A 25526-nucleotide genomic window follows, 5' to 3' on the forward strand; every position below is an offset into this window, starting at 1 on the left:
TTTTGGCAGAGGAGAGCAGGACCCGATAGTGCTTTGTGTGGTCCAACCAGATCTGGCGATGAATTGGTAAACCAGTTGTCCAACATAAACATTCATGGATTTAAGGGAGCAGAGATAGAAGCTGTACTTGTAAGTGGGTGGGGGGGGTGGGGGGCGGGGGAGGAATGACCAGCGTGCGAGAGAGAGAGACATTGTTTTAATGGGGACAAGGGCATCACAGGTGGAGGCGAGGACTAGATTAAAGAGATCGGTAGCTGCATAAAATTTGGTGGTGAATGGAGGGTCAATACCTAGACAGTCGAGAACACTCCTTCTGGTTAAAAGAACAATTTGTGTGTACTTCCTCCAATGTAATATATTGTATCCGCTGCTTACTTTACATTGGAAAAGCAAAATGTATAATTAGGTGACCGGTTTGCCAAATAATTCTGTTCTGTCTATAAGTGCTACCCTGAGTTACCTGTTACTTACCACATTTATTCCCTGCCCTATTCTCACTATAACCTTTTGGCACGGGCCTGCGAGACCTTTCCAAGGTCAAAAAACAGCACTAATCCTACTAGGCATTTTGAAGCTTTCTAACCTTAACATTGACTTTAATAACCCGACGTTAACTTCAGCCACTTTGCAAGATTTTCCTGTTTCTATTTCAGACCTGCTTTACACCCCCACCCAGATATTTGTACATTCTCTGCTGCTTCAATGTCTTTAATTTAAAAAAAAATGATGCTTCTTTCTCAGTGTCTGATGTGTGTGCAGTCCACTTCCCTTTATTCTGTTCCTTTTTAAGTGCTGTTTATCTGTAATTATTATGAGCTCTGATGAAGGGTTATACCGGAGACCGTCTGTTTTCGATACAGATGCTACCTGGCCTGTTACCAGTAGTTTCTGCTTTTGTAGAAATTTCTGCAGAAACGAACAAAACTCATCTCAACTACTTAAGTTGGGTCTTTCCCCTCCCCCCCCCCCCCAAAAAAGACAAAAGCGTAAATTTTGTGGATGGACATCCATGGTGAGCAATTAAATCATTTTAATATAGTTTGAAGGTGAGGAATTATACATGGCAGACATGCTTAGTACACATTTGCTTTTTACAAATTATCATGAGCATTGACAGGTTTTGACAGCAGATGGCAGAGTCACACTGCTGTTAGAGTCACACTGCTGTTACAGACAGAATCAAACTGCTGTTACAGACAGAATCACACTGCTGTTACAGAATCACACTGCTGTTACAGACAGAATCACACTGCTGTTACAGACAGAATCACACTGCTGTTACAGACAGAATCACACTGCTGTTACAGACAGAATCACACTGCTGGTTACAGACAGAATCACACTGCTGTTACAGACAGAATCACACTGCTGTTACAGACAGAATCACACTGCTGTTACAGACAGAATCACACTGCTGTTACACTACAAATCCATGGGAATCTGAACATGCACAAAGTGAACTTCTCTGCTGGGAGTTTTACTGGAGCTCACATTTACCATTACTGTTACTAAGCACTTTAGGGCTACATAATCGTTCTGTGTAGTTCTGCATCATATGATCAGAAGAAGGACTGTTTTACAACATGACACCTTAATTCATCTGGGACTGGTCTCTGAATGTTATCTTACTTGGAAATATTCATATTTTCAAGTGACATGATCCCTAAAATTACAGCAGGAAGAATGTCACCATACTTTGGGTGAAAAGCTATAATGGTATTAACAACTTTTTGCTCGGGACAAAGTATGATACAATAAATAATCAAATTGAGAATGGCAATGAGTGAAGTATTTACTCTTCTTTTGTGTTAAAAAATCAGAGGAGCCTAAATGTTGTGTATTCAACTTGTATGCAGTAACTCTTGTGACCCACTTAGAAAGCTTACACTCATATTAGGTTTTTAAAATATAAAATCAGAGTACATAGTAACATAGAAAATAGGAACAATAGGCGGCCCTTCGAGTTGCACCATCATTCACTATGATCATGGCTGATCCTCCTATCTCAACACCATATTTCTGCTTTTCCCCCATACCCCTAGATGTCTTGTGTGTCTAGAAATCTATCTATCTCCCTCTTAAATATATTCAGTGACTTGGCCTCCACAGCCTTCTGTGGCAGAGAATTCCACAGGTTCACCACCCTCAGTGAAAAAATTTCTCATCTGGGTTCTAAATTTTCTACTCCGTATCCTGAAACTGTGACCCCTTGTTCTAGACTTCCCAGCCAGGGGAAAACATCCTCCCCGCATCCAGTCTATCCAACCCCATCAGAATTTTATATGTTTCAATGAGATCCACTCTCATTCTTCTGAACTCTAGTGAATACAGGCCTAGTCGACCCAATCTCTCCTCATATGACAGTCCTGCCATCCCAGGAATCAGTCTGGTGAATCTTCGCTGCACTCCCACTGCAAGTATATCCTTTCTTAGGTAAGGAGACCAAAACTGCACACAATACTCCAGGTGCAGTCTCACCAAGGCCCTGTATAGCTGTATCAAGACATCCTTGCTCCTGTACTCAAATCCTCTTGCAATGAAGGCCAACATACCAGTTGCCTTCCTAACTGCTTGCTGTACCTGCACGTTTGCTTTTAATGACTGGTGTACAAGGACTCCCAGGTCCCTCTGTGTATCGACACTTCCCAAGCCATCACTATTTAAATAATACTTTGTCCTTATGTTTTTCCTACCAAAGTGGATAACTCACATTTATCCACTTTATACTGCATCTGCCATGTATTTGCCCACTCACTCAACCTATCTAAATCGCCTTGCAGCATCTTTGCATCCACCTCACAACTCTCAATCCCACCTAGTTTTGTGTCGTCAACAGACTTGGAAATATTATATTTGGTTCCCTTATACAAATCATTTATATATATTGTGAATAGCTGGGGCCCAAGCACTGATCCCTGTGGTACCCCACTAGTCACTGCCCGAAACCACAAAAAAGACCCGTTTATTCCTACTCTCTGTTTCCTGTCAGTTAACCAATTTTCAATTCATGCCAGTACAGTACCCCCACTCCAATGTGCTTTAATTTTGCACACTAACCTCTTATGTGGAACTTTATCAAAGGCCTTCTTAAAATCCAAATACACTACATGCATTGGTTCGCCCTTAACTATTAGAAACATAGAAAATAGGTGCAGGAGTAGGCCATTTGGCCCTTCGAGCCTGCACCGCCGTTCAATAAGATCATGGCTGATCATTCCCTCAGTACCCCTTTCCTGCTTTCTCTCCATACCCTTTGATCCCCTTAGCCGTAAGGGCCATATTTAACTCCCTCTTGAATATATCCAATTAACTGGCATCAACAACTCTCTGCAGCAGGGAATTCCACAGGTTAACAACTCTCTGAATGAAGAAGTTTCTCCTCATCTCGGTCCTAAGTGGCTTACCCCTTATCCTAAGACTGTGTCCCCTGGTTCTGGAGTTCCCAAACATCGGGAACAATCTTCCCGCATCTAACCTGTCCAGTCCCGTCAGAATCTTATACATTTCTATGAGATCCCCAATCATCCTTCTAAACTCCAGTGAATAAAGGCCCAGTTGATCCAGTCTCTCCTCATATGTCAGTCCAACCATCCCTGGAATTAGTCTGGTGAACCTTCGCTGCACTCCCTCAATAGCAAGAACGTCCTTCCTCAGATTAGACGACCAAAACTGAACACAGTATTTCAGGTGAAGCCTCACTAAGGCCCTGTACAACTGTAGTAAGACCTCCCTGCTTCTATACTCAAATCACCCAGCTATGAAGGCCAACATACCATTTGCCTTCTTCGCCGCCTGCTGTACCTGCATGCCAACCTTCAATGACTGATGAACCATGACACCCAGGTCTCGTTGCACCTCCCCTTTTCCTAATCTGCCGCCATTCAGATAATATTCTGCCTTCGTGTTTTTGCCCCCAAAATGGATAACCTCACATTTATCCACATTTTACTGCATCTGCCATGCATTTGCCCACTCACTTAACCTGTCCAAGTCACCCTGCAGCCTCTTAGCGTCCCCCTCACAGCTCACACCGCCACCCAGTTTAGTGTCATCTGCAAACTTGGAGATATTAGATTCAATTCCTTCATCCAAATCGTTAATGTATATTGTAAAGAGCTGGGGTCCCAGCACTGAGCCCTGCGGCACTCCACTAATCACTGCCTGCCATTCTGAAAAGGACCCGTTTATCCCGACTCTCTGCTTCCTGTCTGCCAACCAGTTCTCTATCCACGTCAGTACATTACCCCCAATACCATGTGCTTTGATTTTGCACACCAATCTCTTGTGCGGAACCTTGTCAAAAGTCTTTTGAAAGTCCAAATACACCACATCTCACTGGTTCTCCTTTGTCCACTCTGCTAGTTACATCCTCAAAAAATTCCAGAAGATTTGTCAAGCATGATTTCCCTTTCATAAATCCATGCTGACTTGGACCGATCTCCTGTCACTGCTTTCCAAATGCGCAGCTATTTCGTCCTTAATAATTGATTCCAACATTTTCCCCACTACTGATGTTAGGCTAACCGGTCTATAATTACCCGTTTTCTCTCTCCCTCCTTTTTTAAAAAAGTGGTGTTACATTAGCTACCCTCCAGTCCATAGGAACTGATCCAGAGTCGATAGACTGTTGGAAAATGATCACCAATTCATCCACTATTTCTAGGGCCACTTCCTTAAGTACTCTGGGATGCAGACTATCAGGCCCCAGGAATTTATCGGCTTTCAATCCCATCAATTTCCCTAACACAATTTCCCGCCTAATAAGGATATCCTTCAGTTTTTCCTTCTCACTGGACCCACTGTCCCCTGGTACATTCGGAAGGTTATTTGTGTCTTCCTTCATGAAGACAGAACCAAAGTATTTGCTCAATTGGTCTGCCATTTCTTTGTTCCCCATTATAAATTCTCCAGTTTCTGTCTGTAAAGGACCTACATTTGTCTTCACTAATCTTTTTCTTTTTACGTACTTGTAGAAACTTTCGCAGTCGGTTTTTATGTTCCTTGCAAGTTTACTCTCATACTCTATTTTTCCCCTCTTAATCAATCTCTTGGTCCTTTTTTGCTGAATTCTAAACTGCTCCCAATCCTCAGGCTTGCTATTTTTTCTGGCAACTTTGTATAACTCCTCTTTGAATCTAATAATATCCTTAATTTATTTTGTTAGCCATGGTTGGGCCACTATTCCTTTTGTGTTTTTACACCAGAAAGGAATGTATAACTGTTGCAATTCATGCATTCATTCCTTAAATGTTAGCCATTGCCTATCCACCGTCATGCCTTTTAATGAATCCTCCCAATCTATCATAGCCAATTCATTCCTCATATCTTCGTAGTTTTCTTTGTTTAGATTTAGGACCCTAGTTTTGGATTGGATTACTTCACTTTCCATCTTAATAAAGAATTCAATCATGTTATGGTCACTCTTCCCTAAAGGACCCCGCACAGGACGACGGTTAATTAACCCCTTCTCGTTACACAATATCCAATCCAGGATAGCCTATTCTGCACAGTGTCCATTCAGCCCATCGAGTTTCCATCAGCTCTTTCGAGGAGCATTCCATTTAATCCCACTCCCCGACTCTTTCCCCATATCCCTGCAAATTTAAGGTTATCCTTAAAATTAGAGCTAAACCATTTAGGACTGAAATCAGGAAGCACTTTTTCCCGCAAAGAGTAGTGGAAATCTGAGATTCGTCCCTCAAAAGGCCATGGATGCTGGGACAACTGAAATTTTCAAGACCAAGATCAATAATTTGTGTTAGATAAGGGTATCAAAGGACATGGAGCAAAGGTGAGTAAATGGAGTTGAGGTGTAGATCAGCCATAATCAAGGCAGAACAGGCTCAAGGGGCTGAATGGCCTACTCTGGTTCCTATGCTCCCCATATCTTGGGACAGATCCAGCCTATGAGATATGTTGGATGGGCTGGAAAGGGGGGGGGGGGAATGCAGTGAGGCGAGGGGAGAGGAGAAATTAGTGGGACAGCGTCCCATTCAAGGCTTTATACTCTTGAGATTTAACCCAAGGCTGTTTCCAGTGGAGCTCAGTACTGGGTCCCTTGCTTTTTGTGGTATATATCAATGATTTAGACTTGAATGTAGGGGGTATGGTTAAGAAGTTTGCAGATGATACTAAAATCGGCTGTGTGATTGATAATGAAGAGAAAAGCTGTAGACTGCACGAAGATATCAATAAACTGGTCAGTGGGCAGAATAGTGGCAAATTGCAATTCAATCTGGAGAAGTGTGAAGTAATGCATTTGGGGAGGCAAAGGCATACACATTAAATGGTAAGACACTGAGAAGTGTGGAGGAACAAAGGGACCTTGGAGTGCACGTCCACAGATCCCTGAAGGTAGCAGGCCAGGTATATAAGGTGGTTAAGAAGGCATACGGAATATTTGCCTTTATTAGCCGAATCATAGAATACAAGAGCAGGGAGTTTATGCTTGAAGTGTATGAAACACTAGATAGGGCACAGCTAGAGTACTGCGTGCAGTTCTGGTCACCACATTACAGGAAAGATGTGATTGCACTAGAGAGGGCACAGAGGAGATTTACGAGGATGTTGTCTGGATTGGAGAATTTTAGCTATGAGGAAAGATTGGATAGGCTGGGTTTGTTCTCTTTGGAACAGAGGAGACTGAGTGGATACCTTAATGAGGTGAATTGAGGGGCCTAGATAAGAATGGATAGGAAGGACCCATTTCCCTTAGCAGAAGGGTCAACAACCAGGGGGCATAGATTTAAAGTAATTGGTAGGAGGTTTAGAGGGAATTTGAAGGGAAATTTCTTCACCCAGAGGGTGGTGGGGATCTGGAACTCACTGCCTGAAAGAGTGGGAGAGGCAGAAAACCTCACCACATTTAAAAAGTACTTGGATGTGCACTTGAAATGCCATGATCTACAGGGCTACGAACCAAGAGCTGGAAAGTGGGATTGGGCTGATTAGCTCTTTGTCAGCTGGCGTGGACACAATGAGCCGAAATGGCCTCCTAACATGTTGTAAATTCCTATGATTCTCTTGTATCTAAATCCCTTTCCACTGCTCTACAGATACTTGAGGTATTTAGAACTGAAGTAATTATGTAATAATCTATTTATCTGTTTTATCTACAAACCTGTCTGTAGTTTGAATTTTTCAAGTGATTAAAAGATGGAGGAGTTAGGATGGGCTAATAATCTTCCATTGTTCGGAGAACAAATGTAATCAGCAAGACTTGAGTCTTACTGGTCTAATAGTTTCTAGTTTGTACAGCTCTAGTTTGTACAGCTGCAAAATTGTCTCAAAAGATTGGGAGCTGCGTGAAACACAAATTTAGTCCAAAAATTAATATGTTGAATTGAGTGCTTTTAGACCATTTTTCTCAACCAAAACTAGGTTTATAATTTAAAAAAACAGGACTAGTATCTGTAAATGGTTACACCTTATTCATAGTGCAGATCATGACAAAGATCTGAACTCTCAATGGTTTCTGAAAATGCATTCATTAGGACAGTTAAAGTATGCTGTAAACATCAGAATTAAACTGTTTAAATGGTTTCATTTGAGGTGTTTATTTTTGTAGCTTGCATTGATATTATCGTAATGAAATGACAGTAATATCAGTACTTGTTTCAGAATTACAGTTCATTTATTTCAGAATGAGTGCGAGTTAAAAACACAGGCAAGCCCAAAAAGATTGCTGTTTCCCTGGACATTCCAACAGTCTGAGGGTTAAACCAAATTCAATCTAAAGTTTATTTTCATTCCTCATGTCCCCAAGTTCCAGAATCACCACCATCACTTCTCCGATTTCTCCGATGACACTGCTGAGTGAAGCATTAACTCGGAAACTAAGCAGCATGACTGAACCCATGGTGTCAGAGTTCTATATTATAGTGACAGACTGTTTGATAATGGATATTAATTTAGACCTTTTACTGGTCAAAATAATGGAAAATCTGTTTTGATGGGAAAAATGCCATCATCTAAATTGAATAGTGGATTCATTCAAAGAGATATTTTAATGGTCAAATTTCATGTTCGCACTGTCCCATTAGATGTTCTGGATGGTGTGTATTCTGAATACTAAAAACATTCTTCAAATTCATGCACAGTGGTGAGAAAAACCTAGGATAGAATTAGTTAGAACTACAAAGAACTAAAGGGAATAGAGATTTGTAGATCCAAGTCTGAATTAGACTGTTTGCAAGCTCAGCATCCAGTGCCACCCCAAGCTGAACTCTGACCCCATAGCTTCTCCATCAACAAAGACTACCCACTTCCAACTCAAAATACCTGGCCACCGCACCATGCCCCAACTCATCCAAATCCAAATCTGCTGCTTGCATTCCAATTCAGACCAAGTACTCTCACCCATCACCTCTGTCCTCGCTGACTGACTGTGACTTCTGATCCCCCAACACCTCAAATTAAAAATTCTCATCCTTGTATTTAAACCTCTCCATAACTTGGCCCGTCCCCATTTCTGCAACCTTTTCCAGCACTGCAACCAACCAAACTCTCCATTCCTGACTCCAGCCTCTTTGCATCTCTTCTCTGCACATAATAAAAATTGTGTACTTTTGAAGAATAATTTGAAGTTTTGGATAGTTAGTGATGAGGTGGCAGATACCTAGTTTCGTTTTATTCACCTTTAACTTTATATTTTGCACTAAGTAATCATAATCTGTGAATTGTTATTCTCCCATATGTAACGTGGATGAATTAAAGTTCAAACATATTACTGCATTTGAAGTTCGTTTATATTGGGCGAGAGTTTCCCTAACCTGTTTCTCTGGCGCCCTCACCCGACGTGCGCTGCTTTTGTCCGCCTCCAAGTGCGCCAAAAAAAGACGTCCGTATTCTGGCCGCTCCCCAGCCTCTCCTCGGTCGTGGCGCAGCGTGGCCCAATGGATCGGGGGCGGAGTCAGGTCCCGGAGCTGAAAACAGTGCTGGGACCTCTGCACATGTGCACTAGAGTCTGCGCGCATGTGCAGTAGCTCCTGGCAGGCCGTTTCTGCAAACGCGCGCTGCAGGCTGTGTAGGAGGGGCCCAAAGCACGCCGTCCCTAGCCCTGGCCAAATGGGCTCCCTCATCGGCGGCCCGCTGCGTTCCTCAAGGTAGGACTGCTATTTTTTATTTGTTATTTACTGATTGATTTTGGTGCTTTAGGATTCCTTCTATTTTTTTTATTTGTTATTTATTGATTGCTTATTACTTTGATCTTGGTGCTTTCGGTGCAGGGTTCCTTCTATTTTATTTGTTAATTAATTGCTTATTATTTTGTGTGCTTTGTTTGGTGCTTTAAATGTAGTTACTTGCGTCGATTCCTTAACTCTAGGTAAGGTTTTTCTGTGCGGACAGAAGTGGCGACATACGCTGGCCTAAGTTAGTTTGGAGCAACTATTTGCTGGCCAAACGCCTAAAACAGGGATAAGTGGCTGGGAACGCCCCCTTTTTGAAAAAAATTTTTTTTAAACCCTAACTAACTCACTTACACTGGCGCAAATTAAATGGCCAGTATTGCAACTAAAAAGGTAGTCCAGAAAAATCAAGTTGCTCCAAAAAAAAAAGGAGCAACTCCTGGGGAAACTATGGCCCATTGTACCCCCACTCCAGTCATCCCCCCCCCCCCCTCTTCAAATTACAATTTTAAATTTCCTGTGTAGCTAAACTTTTTCATTAGTTCTTAATACAGCATCAAACAGGAAATTAGGGATGCGTGCAATAAAGGTACAGCAGTTATCATGGGTGACTTTAATCTACGAATATAATTAAATGTGCAAAGAGTTTTACAGCACATTTTACCAGTTAGAGCAAACTTCCCTATTTCTACTTAAGCATCCAACTTAGATTGGGCTAACCAAACTGGTAGCAATACAGTGGAGGAGGATTTCCTGGAGTGTATTAGGGATGGTTTTCTAGACCAATATGTCGAGGAATCAACTAGAGAGCTGGCCATCCTCGACTGGGTGTTGTGTAATGAAAGAGGATTAATTAGCAATCTTGTTGTGCGAGGCCCCTTGGGGAAGAGTGACCAGAATATGGTAGAATTCTTTATTAAGATGGAGAGTGACACAGTTAACTCAGAGACTAGAATCCTGAACGTAAAGAAAGGAAACGTCGATGGTATGAGACGTGAATGGGCTAGGATAGACGGGCGAATGATACTTAAAGGTTGGCGGTGGATAGGCAATGGCAGACATTTAAAGATCACATGGATGAACTTCAACAATTGTACATCCCTGTCTGACGTAAAAATAAAATGGGGAAGGTGGCTCAACCGTGGCTAACAGGGAAATTAGGAATAGTGTTAAATCCAAGGAAGAGGCATATAAATTGACCAGAAAAAGCAGCAAACCTGAGGACTGGGAGAATTCAGCAGAGGAGGACTAAGGGTTTAATTAGGAGGGGGAAAATAGGAGTATGAGAGTAAGCTTGCAGGGAACATAAAAATTGACTGCAAAAGCTTCTACAGATATGTGAAGAGAAAAAGATTAGTGAAGACAACTGTCCCTTGCAGTCAGAATCAGGTGTTTTTACAATGGGAAACAAAGAAATGGCAGACCAATTGAATAAATACTTTGGTTCTGTCTTCACTAAAGGAAGACACAAATAACCTTCCGAAATACTAGCGGACCGAGGGTCTAGCGAGAAGGAGGAACTGAAGGAAATCCTTATTAGTCGGGAAATTGATGGGCTTCAAGGCCGATAAATCCCCAGGGCCTGATAGTCTGCATTCCAGAGTACTAAAAATAGTGGATGAATTGGTGGTCATTTTCCAACATTCTATAGACTCTGGATCAGTTCCTATGGATTGGAGGGTAGCTAATGTAACCCCACTTTTTAAAAAAGGAGGGAGAGAGAATACAAAGGAATTATAGACCGGTTAGCCTGACATCGGTGGTGGGGAAAATGATGGAATCAATTATTAAAGATGTAATAGCAGCACATTTGGAAAGCAGCGACAGGAGCGGTCCAAGTCAGCATGGATTTATGAAAGGGAAATCATGCTTGACAAATCTTCTAGAATTTTTTTGAGGATGTAACTAGTAGAGTGGACAAGAGTGAACCAGTGGATGTGGTGTATTTGGACTTTCAAAAGGCTTTTGACAAGGTCCCACACAAGAGATTAGTGTGCAAAATTAAAGCACATCGTATTGGGGGCAATGTATTGACGTGGATAGAGAACTGGTTGGCAGACAGGAAGCAAAGAGTAGGAATAAACAGGTCCTTTTCAGAATGGCAGGCAGTGACTAGTGGGGTACCGCAAGGTTCAGTGCTAAGACCCCAGCTATTTACAATATACATTAATGATTTAGACAAAGGAATTGAATGTAATGTCTCCAAGTTGCAGATTACACTAAGCTGGGTGGCAGTGTGAGCTGTGAGGAGGATGCTAAGAGGCTGCAGGGTGACTTGGACAGGTTAGGTGAGTGGGCAAATGCATGGCAGATGCAGTTTAATTTAGATAAATGTGAGGTTATCCACTTTGGTGGCAAAAATAGGAAGGCAGATTATTATCTGAATAGTGACAGATTAGGAAAGGGGAGGTGCAACGAGACCTGAGTGTCACGGTACATCAGTCATTGAAAGTTGGCATGCAGGTACAGCAGGTGGTGAAGGCGGTAAATGGCATGTTGGCCTTCATAGCGAGAGGATGTGAGTATAGGAGCAGGGAGGTCTTACTGCAGTTGTACAGGGCCTTGGTGAGGCCACACCTTGAATATTATGTACAGTTTTGGTCTCCTGATCTGAGGAAGGACATTCTTGCTATGGGGGGAGTGCAACAAAGGTTCACCAGACTGATTACCAGGATGGCAGGACTGACATATGAAGACAGACTGGATCGACTAGGCTTATATTCATTGGAATTTAGAAGAATGAGGGGATCTCATAGAAACATATAAAATTCCGACGGGATTGGACAGGTTACATGCAGGAAGAATGTTCCCTATGTTGGGGAAGTCCAGAACCAGGGATCACAGTCTAAGGATAAGAGGTTAGCCATTTAAGATCGAGATGAGGAGAAACTTCTTCACTCAGAATTGTGAATCTGTGGAATTCTCTGGAAAGTTGTTGAGGCTAGTTCATTAGATATATTCAAAAGGGAGTTAGATGTGGCCCTTACGGCTAAAGGGGTCAAGGGTTATGGAGAGAAAGCAGGAATGGGGTATTAAAGTTGCATTATTAGCCATGATCATATTGAATGGTGGTGCAAGCTCGAAGGGCTGAATGGCCTACTCCTGCTACTTCTATGTTTCTGTGTTTCTATGTGTATTCCACTCACATAGTATAATCTTCACAAGCCAATGTTTTGTGTAACACGACAAGGTGCGTAACAGAGAGAATGTTGTGTGACAGAGAGAATGCCCCATAATGGCATAAAGGTTTTAAAAAAGCATGTGTGATCCAAGGTCCAATAGCCTTATAACACAGACACCACTATAAATTTACAACTCTCCAACAAGGGGAAGTGTGTTAAGGTTATCCAAAAAAAAGACAATAGAAGCTTTGAAATTTCAGTCTCAATCTACTTTTTCCCCCCACTACAAGTCTCCCCCTGCTGTCTCCCACCAATACAAATGGAAGACACTAGTGATAACATTTCCCCACTAGCACTAGAAACAATACTCCCAACTGCTGTGATGGGATTTAACAGTCATTACTTCCACAGCCTGAGTCAGATATTAAAAACATTATAAAAGCATCATCTGAGCAACTGAAAATAAAAAGGTTATTAATTGAATTCATCACTGTTTGCTTAAATAGGGGTCGCCACATAACGGTTTTATCCTGTGTTATGCCAGAAGGATAGGGCAATCTGGACTGTGCACTCTCCACAACTAACTCTATATATTTCATATTATTACTACCATTAATATGCAATCCTTTTAAAATGTGCTTTGAATTAGAATTTAATTTTACGTTTTGAAAGTAACCATTTTATTCCAATGATTAGAAGTATTTTAAAAGTCACGTTAATGAATGTTGTTTTCTTTTAACAAATGGAATTAAATCACACAATGAAAACTATACAATGAGAGACTGCCAATCAGAAGATAATTTACTTAAAATCGTCGGTAAATTGTTAAAGCTGCAGTTAGTCCACAGGGCTTTTATATATAGTATTCTTTTTTTTAAAAACAGCCTAGTGCATCTACTTTGGTAGGATTTTCTTAATTCTTCAGGTGAAGTTAGCCAGGGTTAGCCCCAGATAACAGAGAGATTGGAAGAGAGAAGATAAGAAGATCACAGGAGCAGTCGTGACACCGACTGTGACTTATTTCCCACATAAAGCCACACTCCTGATCTACTCTTTTCTATTTTTTCAGCCAGAAAAAACCCAAAGATTAACTATTTATGAAAGAAGTCACCAACCAAAAAAAAACTGCATTTTTCATATCAAGTACAAGCATTTAGATTTCCAAAAAGGAGAACTGTGCAAATTAAAGGTTATTTTGTATAAAGAAGATACCTTCATTCAAAAGAATGAGAAAGACTTACCAAAATAAAATCAACATTCTTTCTTATTCTCCACACATTTCAGTATTCTCACCAAGTAACACCAACGGGCGAGGAATTTTTAATCTGAATCTAAAACTGTCGTCCAAGATTTATCTGCTAAAATAAATTGGCTTCTTCATCTAAACTGTAATATCCAATTCATGTACCAATGGCGTTTCACACAGGACCTTACCGGTGTTAATCCAAGTTATACTTTGAAACTGGCTCAAATAGCAGCATAGCTCTGAGTGAAACAGACCTTCAGCAAAGCAGACAATGTACTTCTCAGTTTGTACTATTTTGACACATGCCCCATTAGTCTCAGGGAATGGTATCTTCCTGCTTAATAATAATGTCAGATGTCAGGAATCATTTTGCTAGTCTCAGTTTTGAGAGAGATTTACCTGACATTGTGAGGAGGACACAAAATATCTGCAAAAGGACATAGACAGGCTAAGTGAGTGGGCAAAGATTTGGCAGATGGAGTATAATGTCGAAAAGTGTAAGGTATGCACTTTGGCAGAAAAAAAATCAAAGAGCAAGTTATTATTTAAATGGAAAAAGATTGCAAAGTGTCGCAGTAAAGCAGGACCTGGGGGTACTTGTGCATGAAACACAAAAGAATAGTTTGCAGGTATAACAAGTGATCAGGAAGGCCAATGGTATTTTGGCCTTTATTGCAAAGGGGATGGAGTATAAAAGCAGGGAAGTCTTGCTACAGCTATATGAGGTATTGGTGAGGCCACACCTGGAATAGTGCATGCAGTTTTGGTTTCCATATTTAGGAAAGGATATACTTGCTTTGGAGGCAGTATAGAGAAGGTTCACTAGGTTGATTCCGGGGACGAGGGGGTTGACTTATGAGGAAAGGTGAAGTAGGTTGGGCCTCTACTCATTGGAATTAAGAATGGGAGGTGATCTTATCAAAACGTATAAGATTATGAGGGGGCTTGACAAGGTGGATGCAGAGAGGATGTTTCCACTGATGGGGAGACTAGAACTAGAGCGCATAATCTTAGAATAAGGGGCCGCCCATTTAAAACAGAGATGAGAAGAAATTTCTTCTCTGAAGGTTGGAAATCTATGGAATTCGCTGCCTCAGAGCTGTGGAAGCTGGGACATTGAATAAATTTAATACAGTTTCTTAAACGATAAGGGGATAAAGGGTTATGGGGAGCGGGCGGGGAAGTGGAGCTGAGTCCATGATCAGATCAGCCATGTTCTTATTGAATGGCGGAGCAGGCTCGAGGGGCCGTATGGCCTACTCCTGTTCCTATTTCTTATGTTCTTATTTGAAATAAAAAGTAGTATCGACTTATAAATGGACGTTGTTTTGAAAAATAATAAACATGTATCCATGAAATACAATCGACACTTTATTTCAGAAGTAAATAGCCCTGGGTTGAATGAAGTAAGAAAAGGAAATTCGCCGTGGCCCGTTTTACAGGCCTGATATAGGCAGAAGTGCGTGCCAGAATCCGGAGGCCAATCTAAAATGAGGCCTCGGACCTCATCAACATATCACTGGAGAGCTGGGCATCCAGAGGCAACAAGCCGTTTTCATGAGGACAAAGTTGGGCCTGCTGCCTTCTTGGTAATGGCCCTCAGGAAAGTCTTCGGAGGGGGAGATCATAAGCAAGGGAGATGGGCGAACAGTCTTTAGGACTGCTATGGAGTCGGGAGAAGAACTCCTGCTCTTGCACATAAATTAACTCAGGAATAGTTTAATAACCTTGTTCGTCACTATTCTGACATACGGAAGTTGACAGGTTACTTACAATCTGCTTTTGCTTTAAGGGCTTCACAGAAAAACTTCCATCGACGTGCTGCAAAATAAATGAATGAAGTTATCAACAAGCTAGAAAAACTCCCACTGAATATCAGTTGAGAACATTTTATACATAAATAGAAAAATGGAAGATTTTTTTTTGAACTACTTTAATACACATGTTTATTCCTGTAGGATGAATTACAGCACCAACAATGTAAACTATCCCCTTCCCAGACAAGTCTACAGATACACACGTACACAGACTTAGCAAGAGAGATTCCACAGACAGCTGAAACATTATTTATACCAAGTAGTAGATATTTAGCATAACACCAGAATGGATGCGTAAACTTCCTGATGTTGGTACTTGTTCTTCCCTAATCATTTAGGTATTATTTTGTGTAGTATGATTCATACAATGTCTAACTTATGATATCGAAAACTTCAGTAAAACAGACCTTCATCAAAGCGGACAATATACTGCTCAGATTGTAATAATCACACACATGCCCCAACTTTGGCTCTGTTTTTTCACCAGTGAAAATCCTCTAAAGATTAAATAAATATCCACCCAAATTAGTCAACAGATTGGAGGGTGGTGGGGGTGAGAAAGTGGCCCCAAAAATCCAGGCTCTCGGTGTGTAACTTTGACGGGAGTTCGTTGGAAACGGGATCTCATTCCTGGATGTTGGGAGATGAGAAAAAGAGGGAAAATATCAGTAGCAGAGGTCCAGAATGGGCTCATCTCAACATTTACAATGAGATGTACTGCCCCACAGATTATAAGAACATAAGAAATAGGAGCAGGAGTAGGAGTAGGCCATACGGGTTTTTGAGTCTGCTCAGCTATTCAATAAGATCATGACTGATCTTCGACCTCAACTCCACTTTCCTGCCCATTCCCACAGCTCTTGACCAAAAATCTATCCAGCTCAGCCTTGAATATACTCAACCACCAAGTATCCACAGTCCTTTGGGGTAGGGAATTCCTCCTCATCTCAATCTTAAATGCCTAACCCCTTATCCCGAGACTAAACCTCCAGTCAGGGGAAAAAACCTCTCAGCATCTAAGCCTGTCAATCCCCCTCAGAATCTTATATGTTTCAATGAGATCACCTCTCATTCTTCTAAACTCCAGAGAGTATAGGCCAGTAACTATTACAGCAGCAGGTTCCATGGCCCAAGTTTCGGCCTGCGCCGAAAACGGCGCACCTCGGAGCTGGACGCCTGTTCTTCGCGCCTAAAAGTGCGCTTAAAAAAAACTCCGAGATTCTCCGGCTCCTCGGAGCTCTAACTCTGCTTGGCGCGGCACACACTTCTCAGCGGGGGGCGGAGCCAAACACTCGCACCGATTCTGGAAGTAGTGGGGGGGCGGGTCCAATTTAAATGAGCCTTCGTGGTGCCGGCAACCATGCGCGTGCGCGCTGGAGCGTGCGCGCACATGCAGTATCAAACAAACATTGGCACTCGGCCATTTTTAAAAGGACTGGAGAAAAAGTGAAGATTTGTTTCTTGGTCCCCTTCAAAGGTTTGTAATTTAATTTTTGTGATATTTCTGTGTGTGAGGGAGTGCTTTTAGCAGCACTGTTGAATAAATCACCTGCTGAAATCAGTGAGTTCAGCTTTTCACTGCTAAACTTGCAGAACCGGTGCTGCATTGGTGCATGCAAATTAAGGACTGTGTGTTTTGAGAAATAAGAGTGCCAATTCAACTTTGCAATGGATCAACGTCCACCAAGAACAAAGAATTTCTTGCATGAGGAAGTAGAGATATTAGTCAACGTAATTGAGCAGAGATGGCAGGAGCTAGATACCAGCAACAGAGGTCGCATAAAAGTGCCACCAAAAGAAATGAAGAAACGCTGGAACCAAGTTGCAGAAGATTACTGCGCAGTGGTGCATACCATGAGATCTGGAAGTCAATGTAAAAAGAAATGGCACGACCTTGGTCAAGTAGTTAGTGTAAGTAATATTTCCCATTTTTAATTTAATCGTAATTGTAACCTGGCTATCTGTATGTCCCACCTTGCAGACTGACACACTCTGTAAGAAGTTATATTTTACTCTTTGCAGAAGAAATTGGCCCACAACAAAAGGGAGGCAACTCGGACAGGAGGAGGCGTGCCCAATCTGCATCCACTGACACCCTTGGAACAAAGGGTAGCTGCTATGATGAGTCGGACATGGAGAAAAGCAATCGGTACAGCACAAGCTGGGCCCGCACGCGAGGAAGAGGGTAAGTGCTGAAAATGCATCATGACCCTTTAAATCAACCTGCTGCCTGGCCTGCTATGTGTGAGAGTACTCATGCCACCCACCCGGCCCCCTCCCTTGCTGTTAAGCATTTGACTGTTCTGATGTATTTTGCAGAACATGATGATGATGATGATGACAATGCTGCTGCTGCCAACCCTGAGGACCCCGAGGGTACAGAACAAGAACCAGTACAACCAGCTGCGGATGAACCAGACTGGATGATGGCAGCGATGACTGAAATGTCTGCAGGGGAGAGCTTCCAATTTAATGTTTATGAGCCCCCATCAAGGGGCATCAGAGTTTCAACCTCTAGCATAGGTCTTGGTTCCACCTTCCATGGTTTCGCTTCCGATGTTGCGGGTCCCAGTGTTGCTGCCGGTATAATGCAGCATTCTACAGTCAGTGCACTACCGTCCCAGCCTGCGCCTCCCTCTCGCATAGGTTCTGGTTCCACCTACTATGGTTTTGATTCCGACGCTTCGGGTCCCAGTGTTGCTGCTGATATCATGGAGCAGTTTACACCCATTCGTCCAACATCCCAGCCCACGGTTCGCACTCGAGTGCTGTCGTCTGGAACACCGAGCGTCCTACCGTTCCGCCGTCTGCAACACAGAGCTTCCCACCATTCCAGCCCGAGCCTCTCCCTCCAGTTCAGCCGTCTGGAACACAGAGCGTCCCACAGTCCCAGCCCGCGCCCCCCCGTGTAGTGGTGCCGCTTGCAACACCGAGCATCCCACCGTCCATGCCCGCGCCTCCCAGTGTAGTGGTGCCACGAGGCAGACCCAGGCAGAGGAGGAGATTGGAGACACGCTCTCCTGAGATGCAGTGTGCAACAGATGCGACTCAGGTTGTGGCATTGGGTATGGAGACCGATGAGCTTACCCGATCGCTCATCGGTGGCGTCAGTGCAGTAGGTGAAGAGTTGGCGGTCCTGACGGGAGAAATAGCAGTATTGACATGGGAACTTAGGGAGGGAATATCCGAGGGAGTGCAATTGACGGCACAGGCCGTCAGGGAGGGCATGCAAATTACGGCACAGGCCGTCAGGGTAGGCCTGGTTGAGGTAGCTGCTGCAATAAGGGCACATAGCCCAGCCAATCAAATGACACCCCCATGAGGAAGTGAACATTCATTGAGATATGGATGAGACATGGTTGCAGCCTTTCTTTGCTGCTTTTGTTCTTGTTCTTGATGTAGCTGTAGTAGCGTTTTTCAAATTGAAATTGTTTTGTAAGTTTTGTAACTTTACAACTTATAAGAGATCTTATGGTTTTCAAGTGATCTTATAGTGTAAATGCTCTCACATTTTGTATCTTATTTAATTTTGCACCTAAAAAGTGATCCAGAAGTTTAAGTGTTCTTCAGAGTGTAAGATTTTTCACATAAAAAGTGTTTTATAACTTTTGTAACTTTACAAGTTTTTAAGTGATCTTCAAGAGTCATATTAAAAAGTATAGTTTGATACAACAAATATTTTATTAGAGTGACGTTAACTTTTCAATGAAATATTTTTTCATTAAAACTGTTTCATGTTCCATTAACACAACACAACGTAGGAACAACTGCAAAGAATAAACATGTCCATACACAAAAGTGGTCGTAGAGCCCTTAGGCATCAGTAGTTGAAGCGTTCACGGAGGAGCTGCTGGCGCAAGGCTCGAGCAATCGTTAAAGGGGCACGATGGACGGCCCTCCTCCGACCTCGTGCTCCGGCATCAGGCACTTGCATGCTTTCCTGATTGTCGTTATCATCCACATCCTGGTCTTCAATATTATCATGCACTGGACCCTCATGGCGGTCTTCTGGTTCCACTACCAGCTCCTGATGCCTCATGATGGCTAAGTTATGAAGCATGCAGCACACAACAGTGAAATGACCGACAATCTGAGGAGAGTATAGCAAGTGTCCTCCGGAATGGTCCAGACATCGGAATCGCTGTTTCAATATGCTAATGGTCCTCTCAATGATGCTGCGCGTCGCAATGTGCGCCATGTTGTATTGACGGTCAGCTTCTGTCCGTGTCACGCGTTGGGGCGTCATGAGCCAGGTGGTCAAGCCGTAGCCTTTGTCTCCCAGTAGCCAGCTCTGCCCTTCTGGCTGCTGCTCAAACATGTCAGATAGAACGCTGTCGCGTAGGATGAACGGATCGTGGGTGCTGCCAGGGTATCTCGCATCGACTGACATGATGTGCTGCTTGTCGTCACACACGAGCTGTACATTGATAGAGTGGAAACCTTTCCTATTTCGGTACTGCTCAGATTCCTCCACAGGTGCTCGCAAGGCTATGTGGGTACAATCAATGCAGCCCTGTACCTTTGGGAAGCCGGCAATCCTGAAGAAGCCCACAGTCCTCTCATGAATCGCTTGTGCGGCCATTGGGAAATTCCTTCATGCATACAGTGCAGCCGTGACCTGGTAAACGCAGGCATGTATTGCACGTTGAGAGATGGCACACACATCTCCAGTTGTAGCCTGAAACAATCCCGAGGCATAGAAAGAAAGTGCAGCTGTTACCTTCACTTCAACAGACAAGGCAGTTGGCCTTCTGCTTCTGGCCTGCAAATCTGCTCTCACCATATCACAGATCTGTGATAACTTCTCTGCGAAAACGCAGCCTTTTCACACAATCAGCCTCGCTCATCTCCAGGTACGAGCACCTGGTTCGATATTGTCGACGTGGGTAAGGTCTCCTGCCCATCAACCTATGGGCTACGATGTTCCTGATGCGGTGAGCTCTAATCAATTTTCTCCTATGCAGTGAATTGATGGCAAACCATTGCATAATACGTGGTATTGACAATGCAGCACCCATTCTGCAAATTTAAGTATAAAACTGTCTATGTGGCTGCCTCTCCCTGTCCAAATGGCCTCAGTCCCCCTCACAGCTTGAAGGCTGCTGCTGTATCTTCGGCTGCCGTCGAGTCACTGACGCCGCCCCTAAAGCGTGGCCGAATGGCCTCAAGCACCATAAAGAGCTGCGTGTGTCAGGTGTTGATTCTTCGGCTGCCGGCCAGCCACTGACACCGCTGATATCCTATGGCCGAATGGCCTCACGCCCGTCCGCTGCTGATTCTTTGACTGCCGGCCAGCCACTGACGCCGCTGATATCCTATGGCCGAATGGCCTCACGTCCGTCTGCTGCGGATTCTTTGGTTGCCGGCCAGCCACTGACGCCGCCCCTAAAGCGTGGCCGAATGGCCTCAAGAACCTTAATGAGCTGCGTGTGCCCTGCGTTGATTCTTCGGCTGCCGGCCAGCCACTGACGGCGCTGCTATCTCATGGCCGAATGGCCTCGAGTCCGTCCGGTGTTGCTTCTTCGCGTCCAGCCACGAAGAGAATGAAGGCCTGCCTCAAGCACTGCAGCTCAGCTCGAAGCTTGCTGCCGCTGCCGTCGAGACACTGACGCCACACCCCTGCCTGTCTCCAACATGAAAGGCCTGCCTGAAGCACTTTCACACAGGTAGGAACTATGGTTTATTTAATCTTTTCTTTGCTTATAAATTTTTATTCAAGTTGGATTTATTTGTATAATATTTGTATAAGTATAAGTAAGGATTGATTGTAGAATTTAATGACTTCCCTTCCGCACCCCCCCCTCTCCCACCTCGTTCCCTACGCCTAATTTGTAACCTACACCGGATTTTCTAAAGTGTCGACAAGCGTACAAAAATCTTCACTTACTCCATTCTAAGTTAGTTTGGAGTAAGTTTTCACTGCCTAAACTTTGAAAACAGGCGTAAGTGGCCGGACACGCCCCCTTTTGAAAAAAAAAATTCTGTTCCAAAGTGAAACTGTTCTAACTGACTAGAACTGGAGCAAACTAAATGCCGAGAATTCCGATTTCTAAGATACTCCGTTCTACACCAGTTGCTCCGAAAAATCAGGAGCAACTGAGGCCGAAACTTGGGGCCCATTAGAGGAATCGTAAAAAGTTCAATATCTGAAATGACCAAGACTGCCTCTATCCTCATTCTGAGGAAGGCTTTTGAATATAGCTCCAGGGTCTGGTGAGAAGGTATTAACTACCTCTGAATTTCTGGCAGCATTCATCGAATAGAGTTGGTAACTCGAAGGTATCTTCAAACCTGACTTAAATGCAGATAATGCTCTTTGGAAGTTCCAGCTTCATGTTAATAAGGAATCCCAAATACTTGACAAGGATGAGTGGTGGAAAGTTCGAGATCCTTCCTGGGATTATTCTCTCACCATTCATCAAGTATTGGGTTGGCATGCAAGTCCCTCAGGTGCAGGACCTTTATCAGGATCATTACCAGATTGAAGGGTGCTGGTAGAAATAACCAGAACGGATCAACATGGCTGACTGCAGAGGAGTGGGTAATTGAGGGCCAGAAAATCAGATGGAGACGCTCCATCGCGCATCACACATGATCTTTGAGCTGACATAAAGTGTTCTCACACAAGACCTTTATCTCTATGTGAGAATAAATGCTCAAAGATGGAAATCAGTGCCGGTGCAATTCTTCCAATTTTCTCCTAGGGAATGTACAGTGCACGCAGGTCACCATCTAAAAGAGGAGATCAGGGTACAGCACATTCTGGGCGACAGGAACTCAGTGTTTGAAGGGGAACCAATTTATTTGCAACATATATGAAAGTGGACTTTAACTTTGAGCTGGTGTTTATTTTTTAAAACAGGTTTTCCCCCAGATTTCAGGCAGCAAAATCTGTCACTATAATCAAAATTCTGGTTATGAACTTCCAATGCGGATTCCTCTCTTTTAGAGCAATATTAGAATTCGGCACTAAATTCAATTACCATGGATGCCAATCCATCGATCTGCTAAAATCTTATTCTACACTGTCAACAGAAAAATCTCTGGATAAAGTATAAAGTGCAATCAAAATTAATTCTCTAAAAGTGACTTAATTATGTTGATAGATTGTTTTTGCCTTGGTCATTCCTTTTGATGATGGCATATGTTCTATATCCCAATTCTGTGCTTCTTCTCGGAGGCAGGAGTACATGCAGTGGCTGGCTGCTGGGTATCAGAGAGAACCTCTTGGGATTGCGGTGGCACTGCATCCAATACTGTACTGGCTGGCTGGTACTTCCCGCTTTTGTCATTTAATGGGTGGGGGTGATCGGATAGCCCAGATGAGACTTTAACACCATTTCTTCAAATAACTTTTTATGAACCTCTCCTGGAATTTTTAATAGAATTTTTTCAAGAGACAACTTGAAGACAGATTATATAATGTGAAATAAGAAAATCACATGCCATAAAGATGCAAATCTCAAAAGGAGTATGTCACAAATCTTTCGTCTCACCCACCCACCCACCACAAATGCTCAGGCCGACCGAGTGTGTATGGCAGATAGTGCAAGAACTTTCATTGATAGTGCCTTTCATGTAAGATGGGTGTCCCAAAGGGCTTCACAGCCAATGAGTTACTTCTGAGCTGTAGTCATTGTTGTAACATAGGTTGCTGTAATGTTGCTCTTGAGCTAATCGCCAGGAGATACCCACGAGTTTCCTGTGGGAAACTGGCCAGACTTTACTCCAAATGCCAAACTAATTTTATAGCGAATCACAGCCACAAATTTTCATCCTGCCATGATTCTTCTTTAACCACTTACTTTAATGCTTGAATTGTTTTATCTTTTAATCATTGCACTGCACAGTATTTCACCACAGATCGTGTTGATTTGGCGGCAGTCGACAGCTGTTGTATTTAAGTTCTCATTCTACTTTTAGCTATTACGGTGTGCTCTTTTGGGTTCTGCATTGTGTTAGTGTAACCTTTCTTTTTTCAGTACCTACACGCTTCCTGCCTTTGACTAATCACTAAACAAACTGTAGGTTATCACAGTAGAAAAATGTCACCGCCCACGACACCTTTGTTTGAGAATAAATCTATTTAAAGAATCGGCCTGAGACAGCTACTTTACTCAGAACATGTAACACTCGACACAAATCTGCCCAGTGATTAAAAAAAACAATTCATACTCTTCTTAAGTTGGCTGGTGTATACACAGGAATCCCAGAGGGTTAATATGGAGGCTAAAGTTCCAAGTATAACCAGATGGTACATGCAATCTTTGAAGTACAAATATTTACATTTTACACTGTAGTCCTGTTTAGCATTGCTATAAACTAAATTGAGATATATATTTACAAGTTTTGTCATTAACTCTGGTAGATCTTCCTGTCATTTAATCATAGTATCATAGAATGGTTACAGCAAAGAAGGAGGCCCTTCAGCCCATCGAGCCTGTGCCACTGAAGACTGACATTCAGAAATGATATACAATAGCACCACAGTAGTAGTACGGCCCAGGGCAGCATGGGCCAGCCCACACTGCGATGTGTGCGCACACTAGGTCCGTGCAACAGAGCAGGTCTCCAGTCGCCTTGGGTAATCCTTGCTCTGTCAAGCCTGTGTGGTGGCTGGTGTGCAACGGCCATCTCACGTTAAAAAAATCCACGCACAGGCGTCTTCCACCCTTCAGGATGTAGTTCGGGTCCTTCATTGAAACACCTGTGAACTCGTCCTTTTTTTTTTGGAAGCAAGTCATCCTCGTTTTGAGGGACCACCTATGAGTAGTAGAGAGAGAAGCAGCTGCTGGTATACTGTCGGTGAACCTGAATATAACAACTTGTATTTATATAGTGCCTTTAACGTAGTAAAACATTGCAAGACACTTCACAAGAGCGTTAGCAAACAAAATTTGACACCAAACCACAAAAGGAGATATCAGGATAGGTGAACAAAAGCTTGGTCAAAATGGTAGGTTTTAAGGAGCATCTTAAAAGGAGAGAGAGCTGGAGAGGTTTATGGAGGGAATTCCAGAGCTTAAGGCCGAGGCGACTGAAGGCACAGCCACCACTGGAGGAGTGATAAAAATCAGGGATGCACAAGAGGCCAAAATTGGAGGAGCAGAGAGATCAGGGAGGGATGTTGGGTTGGAGGAGGTTAGAGACAGAGAAAGGCGAGGGCATGGAGAAATTTGAACACAAGGATAAGAATTTTACATGAGATATTGCCAGTCCGAGAGCAATGCTAGGTCAGCAAACACAGGTGATGGGTGAATAGGACTGGTGAGAGTTAGATCATAAGCAGCAGAGATTTGGATAGGCTCAAGTATATGGAGTGTGGAAGATGGAAGGTTTGCCAAGAGAGTATTAGAACAGTCGAGTTAGAGAAGTAACAAAGACATGGGTGAGCATTTCAGCAGTAGATGAACTGAGGCAGGGGCAGAGATGGGCCTTGTTACGGAGGTGGAAGTAAATGGTCTTGTGATGGCGAGGATATGGGGTCAGATGCTCAGCTCAGAGTCAAATAGAATGACATGGTTGCAAGCAGTCTGGTTCAGCCTCAGACTGTGGCTAGGGAGATAGATGGAGTCGGTGGCTAGGGAACGGAGTTTATGGCGGGGATTGAAGACAATGGCTTCGGTCTTCCCAATATTTAATTGGGAGGAAATACCTGCTCATTCAATACTGAAAGTAGGACAAGAAGCGTGACAAATCAAGGGCAGTGGAGGGGTCGAGAGAGTAGAGTTAGGTGTCATCAGCATACATGTGGAATCTGACGTATTTTTGGATCATGACGACGAGGGGCAGCATGTAGATGAGAAATAGGAAGGGCCAAGAATAGATCCTTGAGAGGGACTTCAGAGATAACATTGCGGAAGCAGGAAGAGAAGCCTTTACAAGTGATCCTCTGGCTACGATTAGATAGATAGGAATCGAATCAGGCGAGTGCTGAATACTGGTGTGTAAGTTGGGTTAAGTGTCGAGGAATGGGAAGAGTTTAAACATGAAAGTAATTCTCCAAAAAAGTGCAAGTGTATCAACCAAAACAGTTCTGTGAATTTAACAGTCAATCATTTGAAGTATTTAGGTACACTCAAATTAATTATACTTCAATCATTGTAATTTTTGTTCAGCCAGCACAGTTAAAGTGTCTAATAAAGAACAAATGTACTTGCATTTATATAGTGCCTTGTCACGACAAAATTACTTTAATCCATTTTTGATATTG

The 25526-nt window shown here is 43.1% G+C and overlaps 1 protein-coding gene across 3 annotated transcripts in view; it reads right to left on the minus strand.

Annotated features, from left to right (window-relative positions):
• The window catches only part of LOC139281161 (E3 ubiquitin-protein ligase MGRN1-like), a 164233-nt gene that overhangs the window by 31903 nt on the left and 106804 nt on the right, over nucleotides 1-25526 (minus strand). For all 3 annotated transcript variants that reach the window (XM_070901173.1, XM_070901172.1, XM_070901174.1), the window contains exon 8: nucleotides 15270-15317. In XM_070901173.1, coding sequence (XP_070757274.1) covers nucleotides 15270-15317 — 48 coding nt within the window. The remainder of the gene's footprint in view (nucleotides 1-15269; nucleotides 15318-25526) is intronic.

This window comes from Pristiophorus japonicus, chromosome 15 (assembly GCF_044704955.1).
Source record: "Pristiophorus japonicus isolate sPriJap1 chromosome 15, sPriJap1.hap1, whole genome shotgun sequence".
NCBI lineage: Eukaryota > Metazoa > Chordata > Chondrichthyes > Pristiophoridae > Pristiophorus > Pristiophorus japonicus.